Raw genomic sequence first — 20737 nt, 5'->3', positions numbered from 1 at the left:
TTTTGGAGGGGGGGCACAGTGGGAGGGTTTCTAGCCCCACTGGTGGACCTCCTGATGGCACTTGGGTTTTTTGGCCACTGTGTGACACAGAGTGTTGGACTGGATGGGCCATTGGCCTGATCCAACATGGCTGCTCTTATGTTCTTATGTGACACAGAGTGTTGGACTGGATGGGCCATTGGCCTGATCCAACAGGGCTTCTCTTATGTTCTTATGTGACACAGAGTGTTGGACTGGATGGGCCACTGGCCTGATCCAACAGGGCTTCTCTTATGTTCTTATGTGACACAGAGTGTTGGACTGGAGGGGCCACTGGCCTGATCCAACAGGGCTTCTCTTATGTTCTTATGTGACTCAGAGTGTTGGACTGGAGGGGCCATTGGCCTGATCCAACGTGGCTTCTCTTATGTTCTTATGTGACTGAGAGTGTTGGACTGGATGGGCCATTGGCCTGATCCAACGTGGCTTCTCTTATGTTCTTATGTGACACAGAGTGTTGGACTGGATGGGCCACTGGCCTGATCCAACATGGCTTCTCTTATGTTCTTATGTGACACAGAGTGTTGGACTGGATGGGCCATTGGCCTGATCCAACATGGCTTCTCTTACGTTCTTATGTGACACAGAGTGTTGGACTGGATGGGCCACTGGCCTGATCCAACGTGGCTTCTCTTATGTTCTTATGTGACACAGAGTGTTGGACTGGATGGGCCACTGGCCTGATCCTACATGGCTTCTCTTATGTTCTTATGTGACACAGAGTGTTGGACTGGATGGGCCACTGGCCTGATCCAACATGGCTTCTCTTATGTTCTTATGTGACACAGAGTGTTGGACTGGAGGGGCCACTGGCCTGATCCAACATGGCTTCTCTTATGTTCTTATGTGACACAGAGTGTTGGACTGGATGGGCCATTGGCCTGATCCAACATGGCTTCTCTTACGTTCTTATGTGACACAGAGTGTTGGACTGGAGGGGCCATTGGCCTGATCCAACATGGCTTCTCTTATGTTCTTATGTGACACAGAATGTTGGACTGGATGGGCCACTGGCCTGATCCAACATGGCTTCTCTTATGTTCTTATGTGACACAGAATGTTGGACTGGATGGGCCATTGGCCTGATCCAACATGGCTTCTCTTCTGTTCTTATGTGACACAGAGTGTTGGACTGGAAGGGCCAGTGGCCTGATCCAACATGGTTTCTCTTATGTGACACAGAGTGTTGGACTGGATGGGCCATTAGCGTGATCCAACATGGCTTCTCTTATGTTCTTATGTGACACAGAGTGTTGGACTGGATGGGCCATTGGCCTGATCCAATATGGCTTCTCTTATGTTCTTATGTGACGCAGAGTGTTGGACTGGAGGGGCCATTGGCCTGATTCAACATGGCTTCTCTTATGTGACACAGAGTGTTGGACTGGATGGGCCATTGGCCTGATCCAACATGGCTTCTCTTATGTTCTTATGTGACGCAGAGTGTTGGACTGGAGGGGCCATTGGCCTGGTCCAACATGGCTTCTCTTATGTTCTTATGTGACACAGAGTGTTGGACTGGATGGGCCATTGGCCTGATCCAACAGGGCTTCTCTTATGTTCTTATGTGACGCAGAGTGTTGGACTGGATGGGCCACTGGCCTGATCCAACATGGCTTCTCTTATGTTCTTATGTGACACAGAGTGTTGGACTGGATGGGCCACTGGCCTGATCCAACATGGCTTCTCTTATGTTCTTATGTGACACAGAGTGTTGGACTGGATGGGCCACTGGCCTGATCCAACATGGCTTCTCTTATGTTCTTATGTGACACAGAGTGTTGGACTGGATGGGCCATTGGCCTGATCCAACATGGCTTCACTTACGTTCTTATGTGACACAGAGTGTTGGACTGGGTGGGCCATTGGCCTGATCCAATATGGCTTCTCTTATGTTCTTACGTTATGTACGTTAAGCAAGTTTGGCCACCCTGCCCTGGGATAAAGTAACATCAAGAAGGGGAGACCCAGGGCTCAGTCGCAGAGCATCCACCTGGCATGTAGAAGGTTGAGTCCCCAGCAGTTCCAGCTAAAGGACCAGGCAGGTGGGGATGGGAAAGACCTCCGCCTGAGACCCTGGAGAGCTGCTGCCAGTCTGAGTAGACAAGACTGACTTTGACAGACGGATTGTTGTGATTCACTGTGTCAAGCTCAATGAAATAAACTGTGATCACAAAAGACTAATAAGGTACAATGGCATTTACTAGTAATAGGCAAAGCAGTCCTCTTGAATAATCTCACCAGTGTGTGATAGAGTTACAATAATTAAAGTCCTTACAAAGTTTTCGGCAACATAGAGACAAGGCATCCATATGAGGAATCCACTAAATAGGCACACGTATTCTGGATATAAGCTGTGTTTCGGAATAAAAGTTTTCCTTCAGAAGAAGAGGAGGCGGAAGAGGAAGAAGAAGAAGAGGAGGAAGAAAAAGAAGAGGAGGAGGAAGAAGAAGAGGAAGAAAAGGAAGGAGGAGGAAAAGGAAATTGAATTTATATCCCACCTTTTTCTCTGAATCTCTGGCTGGTTTCACATTGTGAAATTGACACGATTTTATCCTGTTGCGAAAAAATCCGCTCCATTGAACCATTTCTGGGCTCTCAGACAGCCCCTGCGGAAGCAGCAGGATCCTGGCAGTGGTCAGTGGTTGCCCGTTCACACTGCTAGTCTGGCTCAACCACCGACCCAGCGCGGAAAGGGTTGTCTTTTTATAAAAAGGCCCCTGTGTGCGCGCTCCATCAAAGAAGCACACAAGCACACCTCAGAGGGGGGTTGGGGTGGGAACCCACCTTGCTGGAAATGGCTTGGCGCGATCACACAGCTCTCCTGCTTATGAGTTGCCCCCGGGTATTCAGACAGCAGCCGATTATATGACCTACATGTGATTCAGGCGGATGCTACCGGGGCGGGGGGCAAATTTCAGCCTGGGGTGCTAGAAAGATCAGCCCTGGGCCTGTGGATTTGATATGACATTGTTGTACACGTGGCATATTACCCTGCAGTTTTAAAGCGTAAGGAAAATGGCAGACATACTGTGATGCAGTACTGAATCAGCCACCAGATGGAGCAAAATGCATATGGAAAAGAGAAAACCCTGAAGAAACAGGGAGTATTGGGTTACAATATGGAGTCAGTGTGGCTAACATCATATATGAAAGTTACAAGTTCTGACACACATAAGTGGGAAACAATGAGAATGCAGAAGATTTCAGTCCTTTAACCCCCCGTCTTTCTGCTTGAATCAAGGTGCCAGGATAACTGGTATTTTTTAAACTTAATTTTTTTATTAATATAAAACTTCAACAACAATACAAAATAGCTACAAAGTCTTTTTTGCTTCTTAGGATCTACAGGTAATCTTATAGGATCAGTACAAAAAAAAGGCGAAATATTTTGTGGGCATAATGCATTCTTTTGAAGCGTTGCCATTTACATAATCAAAACACACCATTTTCCAACAAAATTGTCCACTAATTTGGGATTCTCATTGAATAAGAGCTAAGTAGTTATTTTATCTTGTATAACCGTGACCCATATTTTATTAAATAGTCACAGTTGGGACTTTAACAAATTTCCAACTTTTTGCTATTACTGTTTTCCCTGCTAAGAGTAATAATGAAATTAATTCAGCTTTCAACGGCGTAAAGTTTTGTTGGGGCCAGAAATTCAGTAATATAGATTCTGGAGTGCAGGGAATAGAACAATTTACATCAGGGGTGTCAAACATGCAGTTTGGGGGTCGAATCAGGCCCCCAGAGGGCTCCTATCAGGCCCATGAGCAACTGGATGTCGACTGCTTCCTTCTCCCTCTCTCTTGCTTCCTTCTGCATCACAGCTTGCTTTGCAAGGCTTGCTCAATCGCACAGCAGAACTACATAATAAAACCTTTATTTTCTTCATTGGCTGAGGCTCCTCCCTGACGGGGGGGGGAGGAAGAGCTTGCTTTGCCAGGCACAGCAGAGCTACTGAGCCCAGCCTCTCTTCTATTGGCTGAGGCTCCTCCCTCCAAAGTCCTTGGGGGAGGAAGGAAAGAGCCAGAGCTTCCTTTGCCCAGTTCCCTGGATCCCATGGGAGAAATACAAATAAAAAATATTTAAGACCAATGAGTGCTAATATTTTAAGCATGTTTTATGCTTTTTTAAAATATATATATTTGTGTTTGTCTGTGTTCTTTATAAAATTTATATCTCCCCTACCTAATCTTAAAGAGGTATACACATGGCGCAGCGCAACAAGGTCTCTCTTATGTCAGATCCGGCCCTCATAACAAATGTGTTCGACACCCGATTTACAGTGTGTTCAGTTTTATCTATTACAAAGGACCAGTGCCGAGACACTATTGATATGCTATTCTGCAACGGATTATCACAACATTTTACAGACAGCGCGGCCTCATTTGGAATACTGTGTACAATTCTGGTCACCGCACCTCAGAAGGGATATTCTCTCTCTCTCGGCTTGGCTTCGCGAACGAAGATTTAAGAAGGGTGCAATAGTCCACGTCTGCTGCAGGCTCACTGGTGGCTGACAAGACCAATGCGGGACAGGCAGGTCCGGCCACAGTGGCTGCAGGGAAAAGTCTGATTTAGGGTTGGTGCTGTAGCAGTGCGATTCTTCCTCAATCTCCTTTTGTCCTCAAGACCAGCTATGCGTGCGTTCTCAAAAGAAGAAACAGCCTGGTGGATGGTGTGCCTCCATGCTTTGCGATCTGAGGCTAGGTCAGACCACTGGTGATGGTTGATGCGACAGGTGCCAAGGGATTTCTTCAAGGAGTCCTTGTACCTCTTCTTTGGTGCCCCTCTATTTCGATGGCCGGTGGAGAGTTCGCCATACAGGGCAATCTTGGGAAGGCGGTGGTTTTCCATCCTAGAAATATGCCCTGCCCAGCGCAGCTGCATCTTCAACAGCAGTGCCTCGATGCTGGTAACCTCCGCCCGCTTGAGAACTTCAGTGTTGGTCACAAAGTCACTCCAGTGGATGTTGAGGATGGCGCGAAGGCAGCGCTGATGAAAGCGCTCAAGGAGTCGCAGGTGATGACGGTATAAAACCCACGATTCGGAGCCGTAGATGTGTCATCACAACCGCTTTGTAAACATTGATCTTTGTGCCTTTTTTCAGATGCTTGTTGCTCCACACTCTTTTGTGCAGTCGGCCAAAGGCACGGTTTGCCTTTGCCAGCCTGTTGTCAATCTCCTTGTCGATCTTAGCATCTGAGGAGATGATGCACCCCAGGTAGCTGAACTGCTGGACTGTCTTCAGAATTGATTCACCCACAGTGATGCAGGGAGGGTGATAATCTTCCTGGGGTGCAGGCTGGTGGAGAACTTCTGTCTTCTTCAGACTAACTTCTAGGCCGAATAGCTTGGCAGCCTCTGCAAAGCAGGACGTCATATGCTGCAGAGCTGATACCGAGTGGGAGACGAGTGCAGCATCATCAGCAAACAGTAGCTCTCGGATGAGTTTTTCCATTGTCTTGGAGTGGGCCTTTAGTCGCCTCAGGTTGAACAGGCTGCCATCGGTGCGATAGCGGATGTAGACACCATCGTCATCATCTAGATCTACTGCGGCTCTTTGAAGCATCATGCTAAAGAAGATCGTAAAGAGAGTTGGCGCGAGAACGCAGCCTTGCTTTACACCTGTGCCTATTGGGAAGGTCTCCGAGAGGTCGTTGCAGTGTCTGACTTGGCCTCGCTGGTCTTCGTGTAGCTGGATGATCATGCTGAGGAACCTTGGGGGACATCCTAAACGTTCCAAGATTTGCCACAGGCCTTTCCTGCTAACGGTATCGAAAGCTTTGGTAAGGTCGACAAAAGTCACATACAGAGCCTTGTTCTGTTCCCTGCATTTCTCTTGGAGCTGCCTGAGAACAAATACCATGTCGGTGGTGCTCCTGTTAGCTCTGAAGCCGCACTGGCTCTCTGGGAGGAGTTCTTCTGCAATGGCGGGCACCAGTCTGTTCAGGAGTATTCTGGCAAGGATTTTGCCTGCGATGGAGAGCAGCGTTATCCCCCGGTAGTTGGAGCAGTCTGACTTTTCCCCTTTGTTCTTGTATAGGGTGATGATGATTGCATCGCGAAAGTCCTGTGGTAATTTGCCTTGTTCCCAGCAGGTGACAAGTACTTTGTGAAGTGAGCTATGTAGTACTGTGCCCCCATGCTTCCAGATCTCTGGTGGAATTCCATCAACTCCTGCTGCCTTGCCACTTTTCAGTTGCTTGATGGCTTTAACAGTCTCTTCTAGAGTGGGGATCTCATCCAACTCTGTTTTCACTGGTTGAAGTGGGGTGAGGTGAATTGCTGAATCTTGAACTACGCGGTTGGCACTGAAGAGAACCTGAAAATACTCCGACCACCGGTTCAATATGGATGCCTTGTCTGTGAGGAGCACTTGGCCGTCTGCACTACGCAAGGGACTCTGAGTCTGGTATGATGGACCATATACTGCCTTCAGGGCTTCGTACAACCCTCTTAAATCACCAGTGTCTGCACACAGCTGGGTTCTCTCTTGCAAGCTTGGTCCACCACTCGTTCTGAATGTCTCGAAGCTTGCACTGGAGGTTGCTACATACAGCGCGAAAGGTTGCTTTTTTCCCAGGACAGGAGGGCTGAGCAAGATGTGCTTGGTAGGCAGATCTCTTTTTCGCCAGTAAATCTTGGATCTCTTGATTGTTCTCATCAAACCAGTCCTTGTTCTTCCTTGTGGAGAACCCGAGGACTTCTTCAGAGATCTGCAGGACGGTAGTTTTTAGGTGTTCCCAGAGTGCTTCTGGAGAAGGGTCTGTGGGGCAACTGGGGTCCTCAATTCTTGACTGGAGTTTTGCCTGGAAGGCAGCTTTAACTTTGGCTGACTGGAGACTGCCAACCTGAAACTTCCTCCGAGGGATACCTCCTCTCCTGGGTGTGGGTTTAAAGTGAAGACGGAGATTGCAGCGTACAAGACGATGATCCGTATGACATTCTGCACTGGGCATTACTCGGGTGTGTAAGACATCTTGAAGGTCTCTCTGGCGCACCAGAATGTAGTCGATAAGGTGCCAGTGCTTGGACCGTGGGTGCATCCAGGTTGTCTTCAGACTGTTCTTCTGCTGGAAGATAGTGTTGGTGATGGTGAGCTGGTGCTCCATGCAGAATTCTAGCAGGAGGCGCCCGTTGTCATTGCAGTTGCCAATGCCGTGTTTGCCAAGTACTCCTTTCCAGGCGTCCGAGTCTTTACCTACTCTGGCATTGAAGTCGCCAAGGATGATCACCTTGTCCTCTGTAGGGGTCTTCCGTACGAGGTTGTGTAGATCCGCATAGAACTTGTTCTTTTCTGCAGGATCTGCTTGAAGGGTTGGGGCATACACACTGAAGAGTGTTGCATGCTGCTTGTTTTGAAGTGGGAGGCGCATGGACATGATGCGATCTGAGTGACCTGTTGGCAGGTTTTCGAGTTTGGAGGCAATGGAGTTCCTGACCATGAAGCCAACGCCAGAAAGGCGGCTCTCAGCCTTTGACTTACCGGACCAGTAGAGGGTATAGCCAGCACCGTGTTCTTGAAGACTACCTTCCTCAGGGAAACGGACCTCACTGAGAGCTGCTATGTCGATATTCAACCTGAGAAGTTCGTGGGCAACTAGAGCAGAGCGTCGTTCAGGGCGACCACTGTCTACTGTGTCAAGCATGGTTCTGATGTTCCAACACACAAGCTTTAGTCTTTGCACACTTTGTGAGGCAGGTGCATGCCTTTTCTTTGTTGTTATTTTTTGACCGCAAGTAAGGATGCCCGTTGACCGCGGCTAGCCAACTGGGGTGGAGGAGACGAGCTTTGTTTAGGCCACCTTTTCTAGGCCCCTCTCCGTGTGGAGCAAGCAGTGCTGTCCCTAGATAAGGCTGCTTGGTCGTTCAGGGTGCTGCCGAAAAATGCTTTCGTCTCCGGGTTAGCATCAGGCGACCAATACCCTGAACCGCCTACATGCAGGATCGGGACTGCGGCTTCCAGTGGCACCTTCCACCTGCCGTTTCGCCCCTTGCCCATCGCTGCAGGACTTGATGCGTTGTGGGTTGTGTATGTGGATATGCCCTTCAGGCCTGCGCAGAGGAATTTTTTAGGTGAAGCCCAGTGTGCGCGGTACTGGCTCCACCCTTTCACCTGGGGGTCATCTGCCATGGCCCAGTAAGCCGGGACGCCGGCAGCGAGTCCTCCAGGTGGTAGGTGTTACATTAACGAGCTCTATCTGCCCGGGTTTGATGTTAGAGTTTTCCTTCTCTTAGGCTGGCGAGGTTGGTGGGCCCAGCCTGCCCATCCGGTTATACCGCCGGACAATTCGGTCGCAACATGGCGTGGCAAACTCTGTGAAAAACGGGGGGGACCAGCGAGAAGGTGTTGCTACGGATGCAGTAATGCAGGAGAGGCCATTGCAGTGACCATCTGCCAGGCATAGCCAGACAGTGACCACGCGGCGTTCACTACACCGGGAGAGGAGAGGCTATGTATTGCGCATACACTTTCCCTGGGGGGGGGGGGTAGGATACCCAGAGGGAGCCCACCCCCCCACCCCCCAGAAGGGATATTATAGCACTGGAAAAAGTCCAGAAAAGGTCAACTAGAATGATTAAAGGGTTGGAACACTTTCCCTAGGAAGAAAGGTTGAAACGCTTGGGGCTCTTTAGCTTGGAGAAACGTCGACTTCGGGGTGACATGATAGAGGTTTACAAGATTATGCATGGGATGGAGAAGGTAGAGAAAGAAGTCCTTTTCTCCCTATCTCACAATACAAGAACTCGTGGGCATTCAATGACATTGCTGAGCAGTCAGGGTAAAACGGATAGAAGGAAGTCCTTCTTCACCCAAAGGGTGATTAACATGTGGAATTCACTGCTACAGGAGGTGGTGGCGGCTACAAGCATAGCCAGCTTCAAGAGGGGGTTAGATAAAAATATGGAGCAGAGGTCCATCAGTGGCTATTAGCCACAGTGTGTGTGTGTGTGTTTGTGTTTGGCTACTGTGTGAGACAGAGTGTTGGACTGGATGGGTCATTGGCCTGATCCAACAGGGCTCCTCTTATGTTCTTAAGTGACACAGAGTGTTGGACTGGAGGGGCCATTGGCCTGATCCAACAGGTCTTCTCTTATGTTCTTATGTGACACAGAGTGTTGTACTGGAGGAGCCATTGGCCTGATCCAACAGGTCTTCTCTTATGTTCTTATGTGACACAGAGTGTTGGACTGGAGGAGCCATTGGCCTGATCCAACAGGTCTTCTCTTATGTTCTTATGTGACACAGAGTGTTGTACTGGATGGGTCATTGGCCTGATCCAACATGGCCTCTCTTATGTTCTTACAGCCCCTCTGACCCACTGGCTCTTCCATCTGACCGATCCTTTCTCTTTTGGGGTGGGGGGGATCTTTGTGTGCACACAGGTGTTTGTGGGCGGCAGCATCCAAAAAGACGGGGTGGTCACGGTCCTTGAAGATCTGGAGCTGAACTGCCAACCTGATCCTTTCATGATCCAAGTGAGTAAATTGCAAACGGAGGGGGAGAGTGGAGGCTGGGTGCAGCGTTCCCTCTAAGCTGCAGAGTCTTGTGAGCAAAAATTCTACTTTGTGAGCTCCTGGGATCAAAGTTGCGAGCGACTGCGTCAATCCGTGTGCTCTGGGGTCATCCTTCCTGAGGGAAGACCAAAATGTGTGAGCTGGAGGGTAAGAAGCTGTGAGCTGGCTCATGGCTAACTCAGCTTAGAGGGAAACACTGGCTGGGTGGTAAGGTTACCGACTCTGGTTTGGGAAATTCCTGGAGATTTGGGGGTGAAGACTGAGGGGAGTGGGGTGTGGGGAGGGGAGGGACCTCAGCACGATAAGCAGCCGTCTCCAAGAGAACTGGTCTCTGTAGAGATCTTTGGGAAGACTCCAGGCACCACCTGGAGGCTGGCAACTCAAGACTGGGCAGGCAATACTCCCCCCCACCCACCCCATCCTCATTCTTAACGTGTCCTCAGCTGCCTCAAATGAAGAAGAGGATGGGTTGTCGAAGGCTTTCTGTTTATTTATTGAAAATAGTTGTTAGACACCTCCCTACTCTACGTAACGTTCCTGAATCTCAAGGTGGTTTACAGTGCAGAAAAACCCCAAACAAAACAATGAAATGCACACAAATTACAAACTAAAACCAACCGTTACCAGAATTGCCCTTGGAATTATGTTGTGGGGGAGGCAGAAGAATTTCAACAAATCAGATGCTATCATGAAGACAACTGTTTTCACCTGCCTCCTAAAGGCTGAAAGGGCCATGTGCCAGGCATACGTCCTAGAATATAGTGGGTTCTTAGGCACTGAAGAGGCGAGGTGGAAGTGATAAGAAGCTCTTTATTGAGTACAGCATGGGAGGTGGCTGCACTAACTAGAATGGGGCTCACTGGGCCAACTATATACAACACTGGGTTTCCGCACTAGCACGTGATTGGGTCATTCAAACCAGCTGGGGGCCTGTGATTGAGGAAGGGCAGTTTGGATTTGGATCCTACTGACCATTGTTCCCAAGTCCCCAAGCTCAGCCCTTCAGGCTCTAAGGGAACACCATTGATAACATATTGACTTTCATATATAACATCTCCCTAGGAGGGTTATTCCAGAATCGTAGGGCCGCCACCAAAAAGGCCCCGTCTCCTTGACCCACCACTAGAGCTACTTTAGTCTCTGAGATGGTCAAGATGGCCTCTCTCTGTGATCTTAGGTCCTGGGCAAGAACTCTCGCCTCAAAAGTCGCATCTCCTCGTTTTGGTTTTGCCCTTATGTCAAACCTGATCTTTGGCGACCGCAGAGGGTTTTGAAGACAAGAGACATTCAGAGGCGGTTTCCCATTGTCTGTCTCTTAGCCATGAGCCTGGCATTCCTTAGAGGCCTCCCATCCAAGTACCAGCCAAAACTGACCCAGTTTAGCTTCCAAGATCTGATAAGATTGGGCCAGTCTAGGCTATCCAGATCAGGCCATCCTCCTTGATGGGCTATTTGTATCCTAAACTGGCTTGGGCCCCAGAATCCGCACTGTTTCGCCGAGAAGCCCCTCCCAACTCAGTTGCTGGTGTTGGCTGCATCGCCCGAACCTCACAGTACCAGCAATTCCAGCAGGTCTCCTTTGGAGTACTGTGTACAATTCTGGTCACCACACCTCAAAAAGATATTATAGCACTGGGAAAAGGGCAACTAGAATACTTCAAGGGTTTGGAACACTTTCCCTAGGAAGAAAAGTTAAAACGCTTGGGGCTCTTTAGCTTGGAGAAACGTCGACTGCGAGGTGACATGATAGAGGTTGACAAGATTATGCCTGGGATGGAGAAAGTAGAGAAAGAAGTACTTTTCTCCCTTTCTCACAATACAAGAACTCGTGGGCATTCAATGAAATTGCTGAGCAGTTGGGTTAGAACGGATAAAAGGAGGTACTTCTTCACCCAAAGGGTGATTAACATGTGGAATTCACTGCCACAGGAGGTGGTGTCGGCCACAAGCATAGCCAGCTTCAAGAGGGGGTTAGATAAAAATATGGAGCAGAGGTCCAACAGTGGCTCTTAGCCACAGCATATTGTTGGAATTCTCTGTCTGGGGCAAGTTATGCTCTGTGTTCTTGGTGCTTGGGAGGGACAACAGTGGGAGGGCTTCTAGTGTCGTGCCCCACAAGTGGACGTTTTGCTGGAACCTGCTTTATTTGGCCACTGTGACACAGAGTGTTGGACTGGGTGGGCCACTGGCCTGATCCAACATGGCTTCTCTTCTGTTCTTATGTGACACAAAGTGTTGGACTGGAGGGGCCACTGGCATGATCCAACATGGCTTCTCTTCTGTTCTTATGTGACACAAAGTGTTGGACTGGGTGGGCCACTGGCCTGATCCAACAGGGCTTCTCTTATGTTCTAATGAGACACAGAGTGTTGGACTGGAGGGGCCACTGGCCTGATCCAACATGGCTTCTCTTCTGTTCTTATGTGACACAGAGTGTTGGACTGGAGGGGCCACAGGCCTGATCCAACAGGGCTTCTCTTATGTTCTTATGTGACACAGAGTGTTGGACTGGAGGGGCCACTGGCCTGATCCAACAGGGCTTCTCTTATGTTCTTATGTGACACAGAGTGTTGGACTGGAGGGGCCACTGGCCTGATCCAACAGGGCTTCTCTTATGTTCTTATGTGACACAGAGTGTTGGACTGGAGGGGCCACAGGCCTGATCCAACAGGGCTTCTCTTCTGTTCTTATGTGACACAGAGTGTTGGACTGGAGGGGCCACTGGCCTGATCCAACAGGGCTTCTCTTCTGTTCTTATGTGACACAGAGTGTTGGACTGGATGGGCCACAGGCCTGATCCAACAGGGCTTCTCTTATGTTCTTATGTGACACAGAGTGTTGGACTGGAGGGGCCACAGGCCTGATCCAACAGGGCTTCTCTTATGTTCTTATGTGACACAGAGCGTTGGACTGGATGGGCCATTGGCCTGACCCAACAGTGCTTCTCTTATGTTCTTATGTGACCCAGAGTGTTGGACTGGATGGGCCACTGGCCTGATCCAACAGAGCTTCTCTTATGTTCTTATGTGACACAGAGTGTTGGACTGGAGGGGCCACAGGCCTGATCCAACAGGGCTTCTCTTATGATCTTCTTCGTGGTCTCTGTGCAGTCACACACATGGGTCTTGCCGCAGGCAATGAATCCATTCCTCGGAGTTCCAATAGCTCGCCTATAGCGCTTTTGGCGCGCTCCCCTCCCGCCCTGGGGAGCAGGCAGCGACAGCGCATGCCTGGAGCGGGGGGGGAGCGCCCATTCCACTCAGTTTCTTCCTTTCCGCCGCCCGGACAACACCTTCCTCGCTGCGCTCTTCCTTAGCTCGTCTTCTCCTCAGCTCATCTCCTTTTTGGACTTCACTCTCCGCTTTATCTGGTATCGTTTCTCTGTCCCCTTTTTTCGTCCTGAAAAAGAAAAAAAAAAAAATATATATATATATATACACCGTTTCTGCGCTTTTCTTTTCCTTTTCCAACCGTTCCCTCCCTCCCTCCCCCCCCCCCCCACCGTCCGGGGCGTATGGAAGGGAAGGTTACCTTTAAAAAGTGTAGGCACTGTGGGGCTAAAATCCCCACCACAGACGGCCACAGTCACTGCCTTTTCTGCCTCGGGGAAGGCCATCGAGTCGACGCTTGCCCGCATTGTGCGAACTTCGGCAAGCAGGCACGCAAAAACCGCGCTGCACGACTACAGGCCTTCCTCTTAGAACGCTCCTTGCGGGCTATGCCCACCTCCGACTCGCCGCCTCCCCCACCTCGAGCGGGAGATTCGGCTTCCCCGGCCGCGCCTCAGTCTCAAAAGACGCACAAGTCCGGGAAACGACCTTCGAAGCACGCCGAAACCGGCCATAAATCTTCGAAAAAGCTGCGTCATTCCGAATCGGAGTCGGCGCCTAAGAAGCCTCGACACTCGGATTCGGCGCCGAAGAAACCTCACCATTCCGAATCGGCTCGCCATTCCGAATCGGCGGACTCGGCGCCCATAAAGCCCCATAACACCATGGCCTCGACTGCTCCATCGACTTCGACTCAACCACTTCTGCCGTCCGAATTGTCGACCCCGGTTGACGTCATCACCGACATGCCTCGGCTTACACCTCACACCTCCACGGCCGTGGAGGTGATTCCGATTCGATCGCGATCACCTTCAGTGCATAGCGTGGTTCCTTCTGAGATCCTCGAACCCGACCGCACCACCGACCCGACACAGACCTATCTACGCCCATCTTTGCGTCCTGACTCCTTCCACGACGTTGCACTCTCTCCGCTGTACCGTGAATCGGCAACTCAAGTCTCCTCCCATCGGATTCGAATCCGATCACGCTCTCCGCGCAGCCGCCACGACTCCGGTTCCTCTATCTACTTTGAACAGCAAGACTACTACTCCAGACGGCGATATGAATACTCTCCCCTCTCCAGATCGCCCTCACCTCGACAGGGTCGGTCTCGTCACCATTCCGGTTCGCACTCCGATTGGGACGTCCATCACAGATATCAGGACTCAGGCTCTTACTACCATCGTGATCCCGCTACTCCACGGATCCGTTATGGCGGTTCGCCTCGGCCTCGTTACGCACGCCCAACCCGACGCGAGGACTCACCTCAACTCCACTTCGACCGCCCTTCTCGACTTCGTGACCCTCGAAGCCATTTCGAGTACTCACCCAGACTCCTTAACCGCCTTCTATCATCTGAGCAAGAGGCTGGCTCCTCGCGTCAACAACGGGAGCACCCTCGGTACCGAGACGTGGCCAAACCCCGCACCGCTTCTGCCACTGTATCCGTGGCCCCGGATTCTCGACTTCGGTCTCCTCCCAAGACCTCGGAGCCTGCAGCTCCCATCTCGGAACCGATCGTTCATCCACCCTCTCCCTCCACGGCGGGATCTTCCTCGGGTAGGGAGTCCCCAGCCTCTTCGGATTCGGAAGACCACTCTCCATCTATCCCTTCCGACCCCGCACAACAGCTCCGGCTCTCTCCGTCGGATGCATCCAAGGCGTACCTCAACCTAATTACTTCGATGGCGGAGGCACTGAAAATACCTCTCCAGGCGGACTCCCCCAAAGTGTCGGACATGGTACATGACTTGGTGCAGTCGGACTTTCCGCCCGGGTCCTTGCTTCCAATGTTACCGGTGCACTTGGAGGGTCTTCAGGAGACTTGGGACAAACCTGCCTCCGTACCCCCCACTTCAAAGAGGCTGGACTCCCTCTATCGAGTCCATGCCCCCGACGCTAAGTTCCTCGCCTCACATCCGGCTCCGAACTCTATTATTGTTCATTCTGCCATGAAGACCAAACCCTCCAGACATCCCACGCCTCCAGATCGTGAAGGGAGGAAATTAGACACCTTGGCACGGAAAATCTTCACACTTGCTTCCACCAACTCGAAGCTTAACAATTATCTAGCTTATTTCGCCGCTTATACTTTTAATCTGGCGAACCAATTCACACCACTGATACCTTCGCTTCCTGATTCCTCTCAGAGAACAGCATCAGCCCTGGTTTCTGAGCTCTCCAGGGTCTCCAAACAACAGATTAATTCAATTCGCCATGCGGTCTCCTGTTCCTCCCGGGTCTTCGCTTCCTCAGTTGCCTTGCGTCGTCATGCTTGGCTAAGATCCACCAATCTTCAACCCGACATCAAGCAGAAGATAGAGGATCTTCCCTTCGACGGCCTGGGCCTCTTTCATGCTTCCACTGATGAGGTCTTGTCTTCCGTTGACGATGGTCGTAAAAGGGCCAAGCGCCTGGGAGTATCTCAACCACCTACGCAACCCTTCACTCGCAAACAACCTTGGAAACCATCTTTCCAAAGACGCCAGCGTTCTCCTAAGCAGGCCGAATATTGGAAGAGAAGACCTGCGCAACAAAAGCCTTCTTTCCAGCAAAGGCAGCGCTCTCAGCAGTCTAAAAAATCGTCCCCCCCTACCAAGCAGTCTCTTTGACTTCCCCATACAGTCACCTTACCACACATGTCTCTCCCCTTTCTACAAGACTTGGAGTTCAATTACAACCGACTCCTGGGTACTCACCATCGTACGCCTGGGGTACGCAATAGAGTTCGCTTCGCTACCTCGCCACCACTACTTTGTCGCTACCCCCCCATCCCATCACCTCCATCAGGAGATTCTGGACTTGCTCCAGAAAAAAGCCATAGAACCTGTTCCCCCCCAACATCGGGGAACGGGGTTCTACTCAAGATACTTCCTGGTCCCCAAGAGGGATGGAGGCAAGCGTCCTATTCTAGATCTTCGGAAGCTGAACAAATTCATCGAGTACAGGAAATTCAGAATGATCTCGCTGCAGTCCATCTTGCCCCTCATTCCAAAGAATTCCTGGATGGCTTCCCTAGATCTTCAGGACGCTTACTTCCATGTGACTATCCGACCTCAGCATCGCAGATATCTCCGGTTTGCGATGGGCCAACATCATTTTCAGTACGTCTCCCTACCATTCGGCCTTTCCACAGCACCCAGGGTGTTTACAAAGTGCATGGCGGTGGTGGCAGCTGCTCTTCGACTCCGCAACATCACAGTCTTCCCTTACATAGACGATTGGCTCCTCATTGCACCAACTCCAGATCAGCTCGAGGCCAATCTCCACGCAGCCCTTCTCCTCCTGGCGTCTCTTGGCCTGAGGGTGAATGTCACCAAATCTCACTTCACCCCCACTCAACATCTCAACTTCATAGGGGCCCATCTCCGCACCTCTATACACCGTGCCTTCCTCCCAGAAGACCGTGCTATGACAATCATCAGCCTTGCCAGGCTGGTCCAGCTACATCCCACCCAATCGGCCCTAACTATTCAACGCCTTCTGGGTCTGATGGCCGCTACTACAGCAGTTCTCCTCTTCGCCAGACTACGAATGAGACCACTTCAGCTCTGGTTCGTACGTGCCTACCGTCCTCAGGTGCAACCTCAGAGCACCCTGCTCACCGTCCCCGAGAGAGTCCTTCCTTCTCTCACCTGGTGGACCATCCTCGAGAACCTCCTCGAGGGCATGCCGTTCCTACCAACTACTCCAACGGCTACCGTGACAACAGACGCCTCCATGTGGGGATGGGGAGCCCACTTAGAAGGCAAGACTGTCAGAGGTCTCTGGACTCCTCAGGAGAGGACCCTCCACATAAACTGCTTAGAACTAATTGCGGTACACAGAGCTCTCCAATCCTTCCTCCCTCTTATCGGGGGTCGCCATATCCAGATCTCCACAGACAATATGGCAACAGTCTTCTATGTGAACAAGCAGGGAGGCACCAGATCTCTTCGACTGTGCCGCATAGCCATACTGCTCTGGGAATGGTGTATCAAACACAACATCCACATGACCGCCATCCACCTCCCAGGTGTGGAGAATGTGCTGGCCGACTCACTAAGCAGGCTACGCATAGACGACCACGAATGGTCCATCAATCTGACATACCTTCGTCGGATCTTCACCTGCTTCGGTACTCCCAAGGTGGACGTCTTTGCCTCCAGGGACAATGCCAAATGTCGTCGCTTCTACTGCAGGAAGGGCAACGATGCCTTCCTACATCTCTGGAGGGGTCCCCTCCACTACATTTTTCCGCCAACCCCCCTACTGACACGAGTTTTGACAAAGGTCGCACGGGATGGCACGGACTGCATCCTTATCGCACCGTGGTGGCCACGGCAACCATGGTTCACCAGACTGCTGCAAATGTCACAACACACTTACCGACGCCTCCCGGTCGTGGGAGACCTCCTATCGCAGGCGAACGGCCAGGTACTTCATCACAACCCTCGGGTTCTGGCCCTCACTGCTTGGAGAATACACTCGCCTGCTTCTCCACAGAAGTGACCAATATCCTTCTCAACGCAAGGAAGCCTTCCACCAGACTTTCGTACCAACGCAAATGGAAGCGCTTTTGTTCCTTCGTTGCACCCTATCACCTAACACCTGAAGTAACACCTCTAAACCTGATCCTAGATTATCTCTTATCCCTGCAGAAATCAGGCCTCTGCTACTCTTCACTTAAAGTACACCTCTCCGCCATCTCGGCATTCCATGACACTATCGATGGCAGGACGGTCTTCTCTCACCCCTTATCTAAATCCTTCCTTAAGGGAATGCTGCACCTGCATCCACCTGTTAAACCGTTCGTCCCAACGTGGAGTTTATCCCTTGTTCTTTCCTGTCTCATGAAGGCACCCTTTGAACCCATGGCGACAATACAGCTCAATCTTCTTTCCTGGAAGACAGCATTGCTAATAGCCCTTACCTCTGGTAAGCGGGCAAGTGACTTATGTGCCTTCCGATTTGACCCTCCCTACACCATCTTTCATAGGGACAAGGTTGTCTTACGACCAGATCCTACATTCCTCCCTAAAGTTGTCTCCAAGTTTCATCTATCTACTTCCACTTCGCTACCAACGTTTTTCCCCAACCCATCCGACCAGGGACAGCGATCGCTGCATTCACTGGACGTCAGAAGGGCGTTAGCCTTCTATCTGGATCGCACACAACCTTTCCGTAAGGACCCTAACCTGTTTGTGGCCTACGGCAAACCACGCAAAGGACACAAAATCTCTACCCAGAGACTTTCTAAATGGGTAGTTAGTGCCATCAGGTTGTGTTACGAACTGGCTAAACAGCCTCCTCCCGAAGGCCTTAAGGCCCACTCTACTAGAGCGGTCTCGACGTCTTCGGCCTTTCTACAGGGCGTCTCTCTAGAGGACATCTGTGCGGCTGCATCGTGGTCCTCTCCTTCCACGTTCGTCTCCCATTATGCTTTGGACGTTCGTGCGAGACGAGACGCCTCCTTCGGCCAAGCAGTCCTCCGATCCATCTTCCACTGAAGTATGGTGAGTGTTTTTGGCTTCTGCTTCTAGGTCTTCGACTATGATCTGTTTTCTTATGTGACTAACTATCTTCTTTTACCAGCACCCTCCTCCAGGTTACTCAGCTGGCTAGTCACCCATGTGTGGGACTGCACAGAGACCACGAAGAAGATAAACAGGTTGCTTACCTGTAACTGATGATCTTCGAGTGGTCATCTGTGCAGTCACACACGCCCACCCAGCCTTCCCCGCTGCTGGCTTCCTGTGATGGTTATCTAACTCTGTACTGTGTTTATGTCAGCGGCGGCTGGAAGAAACTGAGTGGAATGGGCGCTCCCCCCCCGCTCCAGGCATGCGCTGTCGCTGCCTGCTCCCCAGGGCGGGAGGGGAGCGCGCCAAAAGCGCTATAGGCGAGCTATTGGAACTCCGAGGAATGGATTCATTGCCTGCGGCAAGACCCATGTGTGTGACTGCACAGATGACCACTCGAAGATCATCAGTTACAGGTAAGCAACCTGTTTTTCTTATGTGACACAGAGTGTTGGACTGGAGGGGCCACAGGCCTGATCCAACAGGGCTTCTCTTATGTTCTTATGTGACACAGAGCGTTGGACTGGATGGGCCATTGGCCTGACCCAACAGTGCTTCTCTTATGTTCTTATGTGACCCAGAGTGTTGGACTGGATGGGCCACTGGCCTGATCCAACAGAGCTTCTCTTATGTTCTTATGTGACACAGAGTGTTGGACTGGAGGGGCCACTGGCCTGATCCAACAGGGCTTCTCTTATGTTCTTATGTGACACAGAGTGTTGGACTGGAGGGGCCACAGGCCTGATCCAACATGGCTTCTCTTATGTTCTTATGTGACACAGAGTGTTGGACTGGAGGGGCCACAGGCCTGATCCAACATGGCTTCTCTTCTGTTCTTAGGCCCTAAGAGCCGAACTCGTGCCACACAGCCTTTCCAACTTTTTGCCATCTGCATCTGTTCACCTTCCCTCCTGTCTCCCATGTTCTTTAGGCAAGAAAAGTCTACGGGGGACCCCAAATGCTTCAGCTCAGCTTGGACGGCAAGAGGCTTTACTGCACCAACAGTCTGTACACTCCTTGGGATAAGCAGTTTTACCCCGATTTGGTCAGGTACGAAACCTTCCCCCAGTTTGGCGTAGTGGTTAAGTGCGTGGACTCTTATCTGGGAGAACCGGGTTTGATTCCCCACCCCTCCACTTGCAGCTGCTGGAATGGCCTTGGGTCAGCCATAGCTCTGGCGGAGGTTGTCCTTGAATGGGCAGCTGCTGTGAGAGCCCTCTCCAGCCCCACCCACCTCACAGAGTGTCTGTTGTGGGGGGAGAAGATATAGGAGATTGTGAGCCGCTCTGAGTCTCTGATTCAGAGAGAAGGGCAGGGTATAAATCTGCAGTCAACTTCTCTTCCTGCGGCCAGCCCTCTCCCTTCTTCATTCACCTCTTGTTTACCCGGTCTCTGTTTCTTTCCTTCGTCAGGGAGGGCTCCGTCATGCTGCAGATCGATGTGGACACGGAACACGGAGGTCTGTGCGTGAACGAAGACTTCCTGGTCGATTTCGGGAAGGAACCCTGCGGGCCTGCCCGGGCTCACGAGATGCGTTACCCCGGGGGAGACTGCACCTCAGATATCTGGGAATAGTTGGAGAGTATGTGGGCCAAGTCCAACGCTAGCTTTGGGAAAGCGCTCTGGAGAAGGCATGCGCTCAGCGGCTTAGGGGTTCTTCTCAACTCATCGGTTTGTTTTTTAAAATGTACATTTGTGCTGACTTGTGACCGGGTTTTTTTTATTGAGCAGGAACGCAGTTCCGGCTGCCTTGGCATCAGGGGGTGTGGCCTAATATGCAAATGAGTTTCTGCTGGGCTTTTTCTACCAAAAAGCCCTGCTTGTGACATATTAGCATACTAGGGTTGCCAACTGTGGGCTGTGAAATTCCTGGAGATTTGGGGGTGGAGCCTAGGGATTGTGGAGATTGGAGAGGGGAGGAGGCTCAGCAGAGATGTGACGTCGCTCTAGGACTTCTGTTCCTCCCAGGCTTCATGGTATACCATAGAGTCTGTCCACTCAAGCTGCTGTTTCCTTCAAGGGGAACTGATCTCCGTAGCGTGGAGAGAGTTTGCAATTCTGGGAGACCTCCGGGCCCCACTTGAAGGGTGTCCATCAACAAAAGCAATAAAGCTCATGACCAAATTACTAAGCTGCAATAAAGATATTTCATTCAGAATTACGAAAATCTGTGATGTCTTCTTACGTATGCAAATGTCTAGCAACCGCAGATACTCTTCTTTTGAGGTAAGTCCCTGCCTCTGTTTCGTGAAGATTTCCATTTTTTCCTTTAGCACATCT

At 51.0% G+C, this 20737-nt stretch overlaps 1 protein-coding gene across 1 annotated transcript in view; it reads left to right on the top strand.

Moving 5' to 3' along the window:
* The window catches only part of LOC132588808 (methanethiol oxidase-like), a 46007-nt gene extending 25963 nt beyond the window's left edge, over positions 1–20044 (top strand). Inside the window, exons 8-10 of the mRNA XM_060261260.1 lie at positions 9436–9528; positions 19389–19507; positions 19870–20044. Coding sequence (XP_060117243.1) covers positions 9436–9528; positions 19389–19507; positions 19870–20032 — 375 coding nt within the window. The 3' untranslated portion in view covers positions 20033–20044. The remainder of the gene's footprint in view (positions 1–9435; positions 9529–19388; positions 19508–19869) is intronic.
* Positions 20045–20737: the final 693 nt, after the last annotated feature.

Source organism: Heteronotia binoei, chromosome 1 (genome assembly GCF_032191835.1).
Source record: "Heteronotia binoei isolate CCM8104 ecotype False Entrance Well chromosome 1, APGP_CSIRO_Hbin_v1, whole genome shotgun sequence".
NCBI classification, from domain to species: Eukaryota; Metazoa; Chordata; class Lepidosauria; order Squamata; family Gekkonidae; genus Heteronotia; species Heteronotia binoei.
This window is presented reverse-complemented; position numbering and strand designations above follow the sequence as displayed.